General features: G+C 32.4%; 2 protein-coding genes across 2 annotated transcripts; one reads left to right on the top strand and one right to left on the bottom strand.

Moving 5' to 3' along the window:
- Positions 1-421: 421 nt before the first annotated feature.
- On the bottom strand, positions 422-5,373 carry LOC128180988 (integumentary mucin C.1-like). Its single transcript, XM_052849221.1, has 11 exons — positions 5,224-5,373; positions 4,811-4,921; positions 3,953-4,111; positions 3,671-3,712; positions 3,289-3,399; positions 2,836-2,946; positions 2,256-2,669; positions 2,116-2,166; positions 1,767-1,874; positions 1,369-1,488; positions 422-862 (listed from the first exon to the last, which is right to left on the bottom strand). Exons 1-11 carry the CDS (start codon positions 5,279-5,281, stop codon positions 828-830), a joined length of 1,320 nt encoding a protein of 439 aa, XP_052705181.1. The 5' UTR covers positions 5,282-5,373; the 3' UTR covers positions 422-827.
- Positions 5,374-7,937: 2,564 nt separating this feature from the next.
- Positions 7,938-9,518, top strand: LOC128179420 (uncharacterized). The gene is made up of 3 exons (XM_052846830.1): positions 7,938-8,254; positions 8,484-8,585; positions 9,108-9,518. Exons 1-3 carry the CDS (start codon positions 8,126-8,128, stop codon positions 9,450-9,452), a joined length of 576 nt encoding a protein of 191 aa, XP_052702790.1. The 5' UTR covers positions 7,938-8,125; the 3' UTR covers positions 9,453-9,518.
- Positions 9,519-15,264: the final 5,746 nt, after the last annotated feature.

Raw genomic sequence — 15,264 nt, 5'->3', positions numbered from 1 at the left:
TCTACGATATATAGCCAGATACTTTCTACGATATCTAGAGTCAGTTACTGTCTACGATACATAACCAGGTACTATCTACGATATTTATAGTCAGGTACTGTCTACAATATCTATAGACATGTGTTGTCTACTAAACATGTATCTATAGACAGGTACTGTCTGCAATTTCTATAGACAGCCACTTTCTACGATATCTATAGTCATGTACTGTCTACGAAATCTTAAGTCATGTTTTGTCTACGATATCTATAGTCATGCACTATCTACGATATTTTTATCCATAAACTGTCTACGATATTTTACTGTCTACGAAATCTATAGACAGGTTCTTTCTACGTTATTTATAGACAGGTATTCTCTACGATATCTATATTCTATAGACATGTTCTGTCAACAGTTTTAACTCAAAGAAACTCTGATAAGCAACGAGTGCTAGAATGTATTTAATCAATATTGAAATCCAAACGCATGTACATGTGTATGCATCAAAGACGTGTAATCGTTATAAAACATAAGAAAATACGCTTGTGCTAAATATTAAACGAATAATTTGTTTTAACTCCTAGAGACTGTATAATAATATCTAAAAATTTAAACCAAAGTCATTTTTTCCTTTTTTAACGCGTTATTTTCTCATAATCGCTCTCAATAGATCGATCTTCACATAAACGAATAAGAGTTAATTATATAATGAAGCATGTGGTCTCATGTGTTATCGTCCTCCAAAATTGTCGTCATTCAAGTTCATAATAGATGCATAACTTGATAATTTTACATTTTCCTTTAATAACATTTACGTTATCCTTTATTTGCACGTCATATTGGTGTTAAGGCTGAACGGTCGTTGAATTTTGCCCATTACCTACAATTCAGTAATCATTAATAAGAATAATGTTGATTAGGTTGTACAAGTGTTGAAAAAAGCTTTCACATCGATTTCAAAATAGTGCTTATTACTCAGGTAAGTGCAATTTCAAAATGAATACAATGTCAAGTTTTTTTTAAAAATTGGAAGAGAAGTTCGAAATCTTCATTACATTGAAAAAGAAGTCAATTTTAAAGTATATGAGTGAAAGATGTGCCTTTGCCAATTCGTTTAGTAATGCTAACCAAGTGAATTCCCATCAAATACTTGGTACTTTGCTCCAGATTTCCCTGAATTCAAGCACTTGACAAAAGATAATTTTCTTATATTTCAAAGCATATATTTTTTTTAGAATGTATTAAACTGAACTTCATTTAAGGCATAACAGCATGTGAAGGCTATCAAATTATTAATCTTTCGTACATTCTTTTGCAGAGACGCAAATTTAGGTATACGCGTAGTTCGAGAAAAAGATCTCATTCTTTTTTCGTCAAAATACTTACACAGTTGACAAAACGATTTGCAATTGCTTGCTGCCCATGCGCGATACTGCGGCTGTGTACAAACATCGGCACCGTAAGCGTTGCAGTTAGAAATTTTGTCAACGCACTTGGGTCCATTTCCTGTTTTAATATAAAAAAAGCAATACACATCTTTTCTCGCCATAGATACCCGATATAATTCACAAATTTTTGAATGGTCTTAATTATTTTGTTTAATTACACAGGTAATTTCGTGTATTTTTATTGGGTCGTATAATGTGCGTATACTGTATAACGAAGGGTTATACTATTTCTGTGACATGAATGAAAGCTTAACTTTTGGCAATAGCATTAAATTAAAGATTATAAAATGTATATACTGCTAATCGAATAAGCATTCTTTGTATGCATGTACTCGCCTTGGCAAAAATCACAGTAATTTAAACAGTTTTCCCTTGCCCATGTCCGATACTGAGTACAAACGGTAAGAGAGTATGTTTGACAGTTGTCCACTTTATCAACACAAACTGAAAAGATTTTTTTTCAGTCGTTCGTTTTAAGATTTTTAAACATTCAATTTTTGTCATTTTATAATGCACTTTAACCTGAACCCTAGGATCAGGATGTTTCAGTCTTATTGTATTGTGTTTAAGATTCATGTTATCGTCCAATTCCAAATTTCAAAATTCAAATTTTGAAAAGTGACAGTAAGACCAAAGGGAACTATTAAAAAAATTACGCTGCAATATGATTTTCTTTTATACATACGTGCAGGTGGTATGGTTGTAGTCTTTGAATCAACAATGGCTAACTGTTCAGCTGGAAAGTGTAATAATTCATTGTTAATTTTTTTCCCTCATTATACTAAAAATGGCCAATGATAAATAAAAAAAAATAACAACACATACGTGTGCATTTTCTACAGAAATAGCGGCAATTTTGCAGTGTCCAGGCTAGATATACTGAATTGCTGCAGATACTCTGGCCATAATCACTGCAATCCTGTCTTTTGTCAATGCAAGGTGCTTCAGTCGCAGTAGTAGTGGAAGCAGTTGAAGTTGTGGTTAATACAGCTGAAGTGGTAGGTATTGGTGTAGGTGTTGTAGGTTTTGGAGTGGTAATGAAAGGTCTTGTTGTAGGTGTTGTGGGTTTTGGGGTGGTAGTGGTAGGTCTTGGTGTAGGTGTTGTTGGTTTTTGGGTGGTAGTGGTAGGTCTTGGTGGTCGTGTCGTAGGTTTTTGAGTGGTAGGAGTTTTAATTGCCGGTGTTTTAGATACTGGTGTCGCCGTAGGTTGGGTGGTCAACATTTGAGTAGTGGAAGAAACTGAACCAGGCAAGGTATATACAAAAGAAGTTTTGTCTTTCGTTAACAAATGATTGAAATGTACAGTAAGTCTAAAAATATTGAAATTATAGAATGACTAAGAAAATATCAACATCATTTTAATATGTGTAAGAATATTTCACATGTAAGTAAAATCTTGTTTTACCATTGCAGTGTCCACAATACTTCGGACAATATTCCCGTCCCCATTTATAATACGGCTCTTTGCAAACGTTTTGACCATAATCAGCACAGTTGCTCCTTTTGTCTCTGCAGTCTTAAAGGTGACATATAGAATCGTTCACCGCAGGTAATTCAGTAATTAATTATCCGTTACGCGAATACATATTTGCATATATCGTTTTATATTAACTTCACAAATATTTCATGTTTTTTTTCTAATCGTGGCATGTTATAATAAAGATATAAACGATCGAAGGTTTCCAATTCTTAATTACAGAATTTATGTGATTTATTTCTTTATTGAAGAGAGCTTTTTCACAGACAGAAATAATGTTTTTGATTAATAAATAGTCTTTAATTCGTAACTGTATACGAGATCATTTCATTTTGAGGATTTTTCTTTCATTGTAGAGTACTACTGTCTAGATAACTGTACCTGTACAAAATCCACAGTAGAGAGGACAATACTCCCGTCCCCACTTCTGGTATGGATCCTTACAGATACTTGGACCATAATCTGCACAGTTGCTTCGCTTGTTCCTGCAGTCTAGATAAAATGTATATCAAGTGATATGTAGATTAGATTGCTGGCGGATCGTATATTATTTTTATGACTGCTTAATTGTTCAAAAGAAAACGCACAAATACTTAGTCTATCTTACTTGATGTTTAGATAGAATATATGTAAATTAATTATATTCAATTTTTACGACTTTTTTTTTTTGCTTTGTACAAACAAGAATCATTTACTTGTTTTTGTTGCTTACATTGCAATTAAGTTAAAGATATAATATAAGCATTACCAAATCATTATTTACCGATCTTGAAGGGGTGTAGGTCTGCCATTGCTAATTGTTCTGCTGTATGTTATGAAAACAAATTAATACTCTTATTATATGTAGCCTCATTAGAAATGAGTTCACATATCATTACGAACAGGATCATGTACATAAAATTGGAAAACACTGCAAAGATATGTAATTCGAATTTTTTTCTTTTGGGCAATTTAGAACACATTAGGGTTTTTATTTCAACCAGGCATTACAGCAAAATACACTTTGTGAGATATCTTCAGACATTTTCAAACGTTATAAACTTGCATGTGCACTGTCGACAGAAATAGCGGCAGTTGTGCGCGGCCCAGGGAGAGAGGGTCGCATTATTGCAAACATCGTGTCCATAGTCTACACAGTTACTGATCCTGTCCTCGCACGGTTCCGGTTTGGCTGACACAGTTGTCTTCGGTATAGAGGTAGAAGCTGCCAAAACAAATATTGCTGTGTATTTACATGTATGTACTAATGAAGTAGATGCTATATGAATTTTTCTTTTCAAACAGGTACACATCTCAATAAATTGGATGTAAATACCTAGTTTTATACGTTTTCAAATCACCAAACTCTTCTCGAGGGCAAACTTTTACTGTGTTTGTACGTTTATCACATTAGCATGATCATAAAATTTTTAGAAATAATACCCTGATGCGACTATTTATGGGTTTACATTTCTTTTTCAAGAAATTTTGTAAAATACCGGGAAGTTTCATGAGTATTGAATGATTAAAAACCTTAAAAAGAAATGAAACAAAACTGTCTTCTTATTATCATTTGTAGAAAGGGTCATCGCCTGTGGTATAAATAATTCAATGATCATAATAAAAAACAACCGTCCCTATTACATTAAAGAGGTGTTTAGAGATCTCATGATACTAACGTCTACAATACAATATACATTTCATTACATTCCAACAGAAAAAAGAAATATTGTTTATTTTCAAAGAGTTAAAAAAAAACAAAATCAAAATCAAATACATTGCATTCGATCCTGTAACAGCAATGCCGACCGTATGATAACTTTTAAACATTAAATATTCAATATGAATTTGATATTACATTGTGTTGATGATGACTGGTCACGTGCTTATTTCAAATTGTTACGGAACACAGAGCCGTCTGTACCTGTACAGAAGCCACAGTAGAGGGCGCAGTTCTGCCGCGCCCACCCATCATATGGCGCCGCACACACAGTGCGCCCGTACTGGGGACACGTGCTCGTTTTATCTTCACATACTGCAAAAGGAAAACAAAGGAAAAAGTCAGAGGATATCTATAAAGACACCGTATTGTAATTTCTCTCTGTAAAATAAAGTCACAAGTTTTTTTAATTAAATTGATAAACATTCACCACGATTTTTTTGTCATGTTTTACTAGTACATGTATTTATATTTAATGTAATGTATGTGCTGGTCATGCCCTTACACGTAACAGTAATCGATAGCTTGGTAGAAACATATATGTTGAATTTCGAGTGGTTATAGCCAAGTCAATGCTTTGCTTTTAATAAACATGATTTCAATGAAAATAATTCTACCTGGAGTCTGCGTGGCAGCCAAACACACTAGAGACAGTATAACAATGGCGATCATCATAGTTCATAAGTTCCATGAAAAGCGCAATAGATTCCTGTATTATTGTCTTATCTTTCAATGACATGGTCAATTATAGCTCGTGACCTGGTTGGTGATGATATGCATTTATACAGATCCTATATATAGACCCAAATCCCAAATAAATTTGTGCGCTTATTATTGACAGGGCACATTTTTGAAAAGTCGAGCCATCATTGAAGAATCATTATTCGAAAGAGGAGTATAAACAACTATAGTTATTTGGGAGACCGATCAAAAGCAATCATATAATGTTTTATTACCTAATCAAAGGGATTTTGTTGTTTTATTACAAATTAAATATTTGCGTCTATTTTGAACTGCCGGTCAATAGACTGCGATCTATTAGACCGCCGGTCAATAGACTGCGATCTATTGGACCGGCAACGTATTTCAGAACGCGGTTATGTTAATGTTACATTCTTTCGATAGTTCTCAGGGAATGAATATTCCTTTACATAGACGCTGTTTTAGTACTTGGTGAAACCAAATTCAATATTATCAAAATAGAGTATCAAATAATCAACAGTTTTAAAGCCTCATATAAGGTAAAAGACTATTTAAAATCTAATGGGTTGAAGACTCCCCCTTCTTTGTGTAAACTAATATTAAATTGAGATGTTGTAATGCATGCAACAGGTTTTGTGCATGTAAAAGATGAAAAAAAATCTTAGTACATGTATATTACATAATGGCACGAAAACCATCTGCAATATGCAAATTGTAAACCCCGAAAACTAAAAAAGGAATTAGGTAATAAAACAATTATTTAATGCTTGAACAGTTAATAGACCAGAATTTTTCCCCTTGGTACAGGGAACAGCTCAGTATGATCTATTGCCCTCGGCCGTTGGCCTCGGGCAATAGATCATACTGAGCTGTTCCCTGCACCTCGGGAAAAATATTCTGGTCTATTGACTGCTCAAGCATTAAATAATTGTATAATATATCTTGGTAGTTCTTTACCTTATGGTGCTGACATTCCAACCTTTGTTTTACGTTATCATAATTATGTTATCAACGGGTCTTATATATCCTGTACTGATCCCATAGTGACAGAACTTGTTCAGTCGCACAATTGAATTGTGAACTAAGAATATAAATCGTTTTTGGAAAAATAATATTGTTGTTTTATCCCACAAATTTCGTGGAATATTAAAAGAAGTTTTTATTTTTATATTAACTATTTAATATATGCTATATCTTCTCGCTTCTATGGTCACTTCACAAATATGAAATTGTAAAAAAAATCAGGTTGCATACATATACACCTACGTTAATGTACTATATATGGGTAGTTGACAGACTTGATTTTTGTTTAAGTTTCGTGAAGAAGTACACAGGGGACGTATTTTATGCAAAGTCATAAAAATTATCAGACACTTAGATCATTATCTATATTTATCCAACACATATTTATCAGCTAACATTTAAATATCAATGTTCACTTTAAAAAACAAATACACACAAGCAAACATTTCATATACTTCTAATATAAATGAAACTCAGGGTCCTTAGATAAATGGAATATACTTTTGGTTTTATCTGTAGGAGATAATAATAATTGTATTGAACAATTTCATGAATATGCATACATATCCATGGCAGTTTTCTACAGAAGCGAACGATGTACTATTTTGATTCATTTTCTATTTAAATAAAGTATGATCTTCAACCACAGTACTAAACATTAAACCTGTGTTTTATAAAATGTCTTGACGTTGCGTTTCTTCATTTAAACGACAAAAAGTTAGAAACTATAAAAAGATTTTCATTTGAATTAATCACTGATCTGAATTTAACTATTTTACCTTTAACTTCCTATATTCCTTTCCGAATGTCTCTGTCGCTTTTTAATGTGAATTTGGAAAATGAAATCTATTTTTGATATTTCAATAGATTTAAATAACCTTTGATGAAAATGTTGACATAAAAAATTCACATCCCTTTAAATATCGAAAGAAAGATTTGAAATCTATTGAATTTAACCTTATTGACATTTCTTGATCAATGGACCAAGAACTGAAGGATCTGTAAGGAATTCTACGTTTGGTTTCAGAAAACGGCAGGGAACTTCCTTCGTCTTGAAAAAGTAAATAAAGCTGTTGTCTTTATTTGATCACAAGCCCACACACTGACGAAATGAACAGTTAATGAAACTGTGCAAGAAAGAAGAGAAAATTAATACTTTCAGTAGCGAGTGGGATAATTAATACATTTCTGGTATTTTTGCACGAGGGCAGATATCTATACTGTTTGCCATTCAAATAGATGATTAAAACTACAAATATATTTTGATATCGTTTAACCAATGGATACAAACTTTTTTCATTTTAATTGAACGCAAAGTGAAATTCAAAATTTTCAAGTAACGCTGGAATTACGACATTTTTTTTAACTTTTACTATATGTTAAGAAGTATATAAAGACCTCAAAATAGGTAGAAACTTAGTCTTCATCGTATAATCAAACCATGCAAATGCTATGTAATTATTTATTTCTATATGTTAATTTGTTAAAATGTTTAATATATATTCTAAGAAAGACTGCAAAGCCTTTCGTTCAGTATAAATGATTATTAACACTGTTTTTTCCCTAAATTTTGCATTGGTTCAATGTCATATTTTTATAGGGCTAATCGTTTGCGCTTTGTTCACCACTGTTCTCCATCTTCAAGAAGTCGGATCCTTACAATTTCCATCAGATCTACGTAATGTCACCAGACTCCCGAGAAACTGTGAAGAAACCGTAAACTCCACAAAACTAAATACATCTGACAACAATGTTCAAGGTCACACGACTCATGTCTGTAGTCGCCATTTATCCATGGAAACCGCATCATTCCGTTGCTATAGTTACAATAACTCAACGTTGAACTTCCGAGCAATATTAAGAGGACTTCAAAGAAAGAGTTTAAAGTTCAAGCAGATATCATTAATTACTTTTCAGCAATATGTAAGTAGTTTCTCCTGTAATTCATTTGAAATAAAGTGCTGTAAGTAGAATTTTGTAAAATTTTACGAACTTTCTCGATTCAAGAAAAAGCTATAATTATCAAATTTATGATTTCTTTTCAAAGAATGTTTTTCATATAAGTAACTGGGCTATTTCAATGAAACTGCAGTGTTTTAAATCAACGTAGAGTTATCTCTCCTTTCATGGTTCATTCAATGGTTTATTACAGCTCGCGTCCCGGACTCCATACATATCAGACTGGTCTCTGTACACCCCAGAGCCCTGCTTGAGAATAATCAGACATTGTACAGACTGTGATTCGCCGAATGATGTAAGTACCATACCCAAAAAACGTTCTTTTAGATACTCAATTTACATATCCAACATCCCTATGAAATATAGCTGAAAAGATATGGTTTCTGTCAGTGTTTGCTAAGAATATTAAGTCATTCCCTATTAATTTAAGATGGTTTGGGACAACTCCACCTTATGACGTACTTCCGGACGAAATAAACAATAAAACTAAGTATAAATATATAAATGTTTTCTTTCCCTAATTTGTTATCTAAAAGTGAAGTGCAGTGGGATAGAGCGTTTACCACCAATCTGTACGTCATGAGTTGGAATCCATCTGAGTGACCTTTCCAGAAATTTTTAAAACATGTATTTTGGTCAAATATTGTAAAATGATTTCTAAACCAGTAAAAGTATTTTGATCATAATGTCTTTTTATCCACATTAATATCGACATGTAGCCCATACATGTACCATCTTAAATCAAATGGAAGCATTTCATTTTCAATTCAAGCTATACTGCTTTTTCTTTATTGCCTCTCTGTCTTCATTTTTGCAGATAGTTGATCTACACAGAGACTACAACATCATAAAAACAATACATGAAATTATTGGAAGCGTACTACAAGAGGAAAAGTCGTTCTTGCCATTTTCAGAACAAGTTCAATCGTTAAAATTTCTCCACCGATCTATCAAACAGTTGCTTTGTGAATTACACACCTTTCTTCTTGTGCTTGGTCTTCATGACGTCATTCATGGCTTTGTCGGTGACGTAATAAATTCACCCGACTGGTGCGTTTTCGAATCGGTATCAACGAGGTACGAGAGAGACGTTTACCTGTTAAGACAAGTGACTGCTGTGTCCTCTGAAATATATCACCGATACAGCATGCTGATTCCATAGCTTTGATTGCAACATGTTTATCAAAAAAATAGCATACTTATCATTATGTAATTTGAAAGGTAATTAAAAAACATTTTGTTTTTTTTTTCATTATTGTTTTAATAAATCTTTTTAACAAATAATATTTTATTAGTTTTGTTACACATCGTGTTGATTGAGTGTATCATATGGCGAGAATATCAGCGGTAGGCGAAATCCACATTGTATGACCTAAAGTCATCGCCATACGTCCACAGTACCGTAATAAAATATGCATGTATAATGTCATACATGTTGTCTTCTTTAGCTTTTAACACAAATTAGTATTTGCCTTAATTTTTTATGTGTATTTGTAAAGTTAACGATGTAAAACTAAAGAAGATGTCAAGAAAGTAAATCGTTTACAGACAGACAGTCGGACCATGAACAAATGTGATCAGAAAAGTTCAGTTGAGTCAGGTGAGCTAAAAGCTGAAGCTAAAACTATGACATTTGTGTTGGTACTTGATCAGTTTCGCTTTAGAAAGATAGCCGATAAAATGGTAGATCGAAGAAAAATAAAATTCAGAGTTTAAAATTCATTTGTGCTTAAAATTAGGAAATCTATAGCTAATCTTTTAAAAGTCATAAACGCAGTATAAACCACAATCAACTAAAATTCCCATTTCATGTTTGTCATAAAAACAGACGACTCAATACTTTACATAAAATACTCAGAAAAAAATATCTATCTAGAGTCCTAATTATCCATTCACAATACAACGTCTATCGACCTCGTAGCAGCTGGATAGGTCGGTATTTCATGGTTTTTGGTTTCCGACATTGATCCTTAGTTATGTTATCATACAATTAAAATATTTTTGCACAAACTGGTTCCTCCCTTTTTTCAAAAAGTGTTGAAACATTAAAGAGAAAATTTTAAGAGAGGAGACTATAACTGGATAACTAGATTTAGAATATGTTTCACACAGCAAACAATAGATTTTTGCTGATATCAAACAACATAGTTTGCACGAAGTTTTAATGGCAATGTTATTGTAAACAATGTCATTGGGTCATAAATGGCAATGATTGATAATTGAAAAACCATTGTCGTATCTTGCGTTTAAAGAATCAGATCCATTTAATGCCTATTTGAACGAAAAAAGGCTATTAAAAGTAATGTACATGTATTACAGAATACAAATAGACAAGTATATAAATAATGCTTTAAAAAAATACTGAAATGAATTTTTAGATATGCAATATATGCAATACATCACGATGTTTAGATTAATAAGGACAATTTTAACAAGCTGATAACTGAGCATTGAAATTGAAAATAAAACAGAAACTTCTCCGACCATAAATAACTTATATCATAATTATATAGATATTGATAAATGTGTTCACGTCAAATGCAGACATAGGTGCAATAATTTAGTCCCCTTCAGTATTTTTAACTGACGCTAGAAAAATGTACACAGAAATAATCACAGTCTTTGATTCTTTACTAAAAACAAATATACAGTTAGGACTTTATAAACAAACCTGAACTATCTTTTTTTTAATTCTACATAATTATGAGATGCAAAAGCGTGTCCCAATCTTTTCTCAATCATCTTGGGAAAATATTAAACGATTGTTGTGTGTCTATGATATGTCCGAAAAGAACTTCTCAACTTGAAATAACCAAATTTTAGGGAAGGATTTTGCTTGGGATTTGAACAATACCTACACATGACAATTGCTACGTATTGATAAATCTTGCACGAACGGTAACTCACACTACAGAATTGCAGAAATACACTCGGGTAAAATAACAAAGATTTCTAACTTCTCGTGTAAAAAAGGTATGACATGTCTTTCACCATCTGCTTGATATTCGAAAGAAAATTACTAACACAAACTTTGTGAATTTGACAATAAAGCATTTTTTTTCAATTTCTTTATTTGTTTTTTTTTTTTTTGTTGTTTTTTTTTTTTTGGGGGGGGGGGGGGGGTTTAAGGGTTTGATAGTCAAGATTGATCCCTTAATTGAACATAAAAAAATGCTTAATGCTTGTCTAATCCATCCTGCCTTTGGCTAGATTGTGTAATGATATACCTGCTTCGGCAGCTGTTTGTATACTAGGATCAAAGTAAGATTTATCTTCATGCTCTGTCCATGGTAGGCTAGCAGTTACATTGACTAAATGTTATAAAAACAATTAAAAAGCATATGTAGGCCATGTATTTTAATACATGAAAGGTTTCCTTTTTAAAGCGATGTTTGCCTAAAAGGTGATTAATTTCTGACAGTCATTCCTTTGTCGGACGTTTATTGGACATCATTTCACAGTTTTAATGGGCACACATTTTAATTGTCCCCTGCTGGTTAACTCATCATATCGGGTATTTTTGTGGATCTAAGAGGTACCAACTACCGGTTTTGATGATATGTTTGATTCCTGCTTTTCAACATGTGTAACTATGGACACAAACGATTGTTCCATAATATGAATATGTTTTACAATAGCTTATGGATAATGTTTACTTAGAATGAATTTTTAAAAAACTCTACCGATGATAATAAAAAAAAACCATTTTTGTATGTCATAGAACATTGAATGTGTTATTGCTCACTTCCAATAAATTTTAAATAACCTAGATATTGAGGTATTGGGCTTGAAATGCGATGAGATGAGAATAAGATGTTTTGGACTAGCATTGCGTGTATTACATAACAAAGTACCTGTTTAAATGATAAGAAACGAAAATGAAATATACAAAATGTGGTGACCTACAGATAAATACTGAACTTCTGTTTTTATAGAGCTGCCAATATTTGTTTCAATTCGAAAAAAGAATTAGAAAGAGTTTTTCCGTGTAATTTCAGTATCAATTTATCTAAGGAATAAGGAATCATTCTTCGAGTATTATGAGATGATGATTTCGGTCGGGGCGTGGTCAAATCCAATATAGCCCGAAGGGGTTTTATGATAGATTTGATTACGCTCCGACCTATTTTATCACCTCATAACAATAAAAAATGATTCCTTATTACTTATATTCATATTATTTCCAATTTGTACACTTTAAAACAATATCATTTTAAAACCAATATTTTTTATGTAGCACATGCTATGTATTACTGCGCGGCGCAGCAGCCAATAACGTTTTTCGGTTATACTATAAGACACGTCCATTTTGTGCATTCATATTTTATGAAGTTGTTGTGTTTTAGGGGTCAAAATTAATTCGTAATGTTATCACAGACAAAGACAGTTGAAAATGTAAATATTAATAGATATTTAGTGTATTTAAAACATTTTCAACAAACTGAATTTGACAACTTAAATCCAGAGTAAAAACCAAATTATTCCGCATTTCTTCTGTTTAGGCACACGTCTTTTTCTTCTTTTAGGCACAAGTCTATTTTTGACTTAATAAAACACCGTAAATGCTGGAGAATAAATCAACTCGACGTGAATTAAGTAAACATATAGGGTGTCGTTTTTGTAATGTAACCTCTTAAATATTAATATCTCGTAGCATTTCTATTCTAGAAAACCCATGAGAGACAAAAAGGCTTTAAGACCTATTGTCAAACTTAGAATAGAAATAAGATTGCTTTTTGTTTTATATGAATAAATAGCTTAAAGCAATAGAGATGCTTTGTAGTATTTACTGGCGTTTTTATTACTTTAAGGAGAATTTTATGCTAATTAGATAGGATAGGAGTTGAATTCTATTTATATTACTATTACCCAAAGATTTTGAAGTTTTTTAGAACATAAACTTTTAGGCACAATTCTTTTTGACATGCTTTTACGAATAAGTATTGGCCGTGTGTTAATACTTTTTGGATATCAAATATACTATAGAAAGAGTTCCAAAGATAGACACATTTACCGTAGAATAGCGAAAGGAGAGGTTGGGAAATACTATGTAAAGTTTATGACAAACGTTAATTGTATGGATTTAAATCTAAAATAAAAAAGCACTGGCGGATTTAGAGGCCCCCCCCCTTCCATTTGTTGTGCAATTTTAAAACAAAATAGTATAACTACAGAAATTCTGTTTTTATTTTTATTCAGCGATTTTATAATATGTGAAGTATAGCTAGGATTGCTCAAAATAATGTTTTTAAAACCAAAACGTGGAAGCCGCCAGACCCCGACCGTTTGGGCCGCTCTCAACAACCTTGGATCCGCCACTGCAAAGTTACGTGATGTACGCATCTGAAACTATGAAAGATGCCAGTAATTTAAGAAGGCTGGATGGTCAGGCTATTTTAGACTATATTGAACTCCTGGAGAAGAAGAGCTCTGTATTAAGAAATACTGAAATGTCACACTTTCACTGGTTTAAACATGGCACGTAACTGCTTGATATATCTCTATGTCCGAGGGGGTTCGGTGGGAATTAATATTAGGCAATATGGCCGACGCTTTGCCTGCTCATCTCGACATTTCATATTATTCATCAATTCAGAAACAGCATTCCGTAAGTTCTTTAAATATTTAGAGTAGTTGCCATCTGAAATTACTTTTAAATTTTACCGATATATGAGTTGCACTGACACAACGTTTACTCAAAAAATGTCGAAATGACTCATGTTTTTTGTAAAAGAACGTACATGCATGACTGTGCAAAAAGTTCTACTAAATTTGATGATTATCGAAATATGACACTGAAACAGAAACATGGTTTACAGTCCATTGTTCCATAAATAATTGTTTATTTAATGAGACACCAAGAGCGCAGTATCTAAATGTCACGGCGTCAAATTTATGATCTGATCTATAAACATTATTAATTATGAATAAAAAATGATGCTGTAAATGACAATATTGTTAATTTCAAAACCTTTAAAATATTTTTAAAGATTTTTTTCATATTCCTTAAAATGACGTCTTCTTTTCAATTTACATGTACATGTAGGAGCCACATGGCTTCTACCGAGTTCTAAATTTAACCAATATCGCATCCAATTCAAGGAGGGTAGGGATATATTTAGTATTTATGAATAAAACCGGCGGAAGAAAATGTTAGCTGAATTTCTAAATTATATATGAAACCTAGCATGCACACAAAATATGTTGAGCAATCTAGCTTTGAAACTGGAGTGTAAAATAAGGAAACTGGAATGTATATAAATTCATTATGTATCCGGTATCATCTGTTTTAACTAGAAAAGTAAAATCAATGTCCCATTAATTGTAAAGCGCCCCCCACGTAACGTTGGTAATGAAACATCAATATTTGTCTCTTTTTACACTAGGTGTCGGTAGACGGCGGAAATTGGAGTGTTTAATTATCGCTTTTTGTGTCCTTGTGTACACCAATATAAAATAGTGGGGTTTTTTTGGTCTGCAATAAACAGAATGCAAAAAGACAATAATTTGCCGTTGTCAATATTACAACTTGGTGCAGTGCCTGGATACAAGGACGGACCACTTCATCAAAGTGATGTCTAAAAACAATTGCGTTTCATCAATAGACAGTTAATTTGCAAGAATAAAAGGCTAATAAACATAGCCTATTGCTCAAACAGAATTGAATGAATACCTTCGAGAGAAACAAAGGCCATTAAATTTTTTTTGATCGTAGCTTGCAGATCTTCTCATTTCCCCATTAAAGTATTCTAACATTTTCTTCATTTTAAAAATAATGTAAATTGTCAAAATGTTGAATATCAGTTCAAAGTCAAAGGTCTATATATTTTTTTCTACATTTAATTGAATATCGAGAATATGTTTAAACTTTTAAAAAATCTTGAATTCCGTTGAAACTCAATTTTGCCCTCCCCCCCCCCCCCCCACATTAGAAAAATTTGTAATAGATTAACTTTCAACTTGAGTGGCAGCAA

This window comes from Crassostrea angulata, chromosome 4 (genome assembly GCF_025612915.1).
Source record: "Crassostrea angulata isolate pt1a10 chromosome 4, ASM2561291v2, whole genome shotgun sequence".
In the NCBI taxonomy this organism is placed as follows: Eukaryota; Metazoa; Mollusca; class Bivalvia; order Ostreida; family Ostreidae; genus Magallana; species Magallana angulata.
This window is presented reverse-complemented; position numbering and strand designations above follow the sequence as displayed.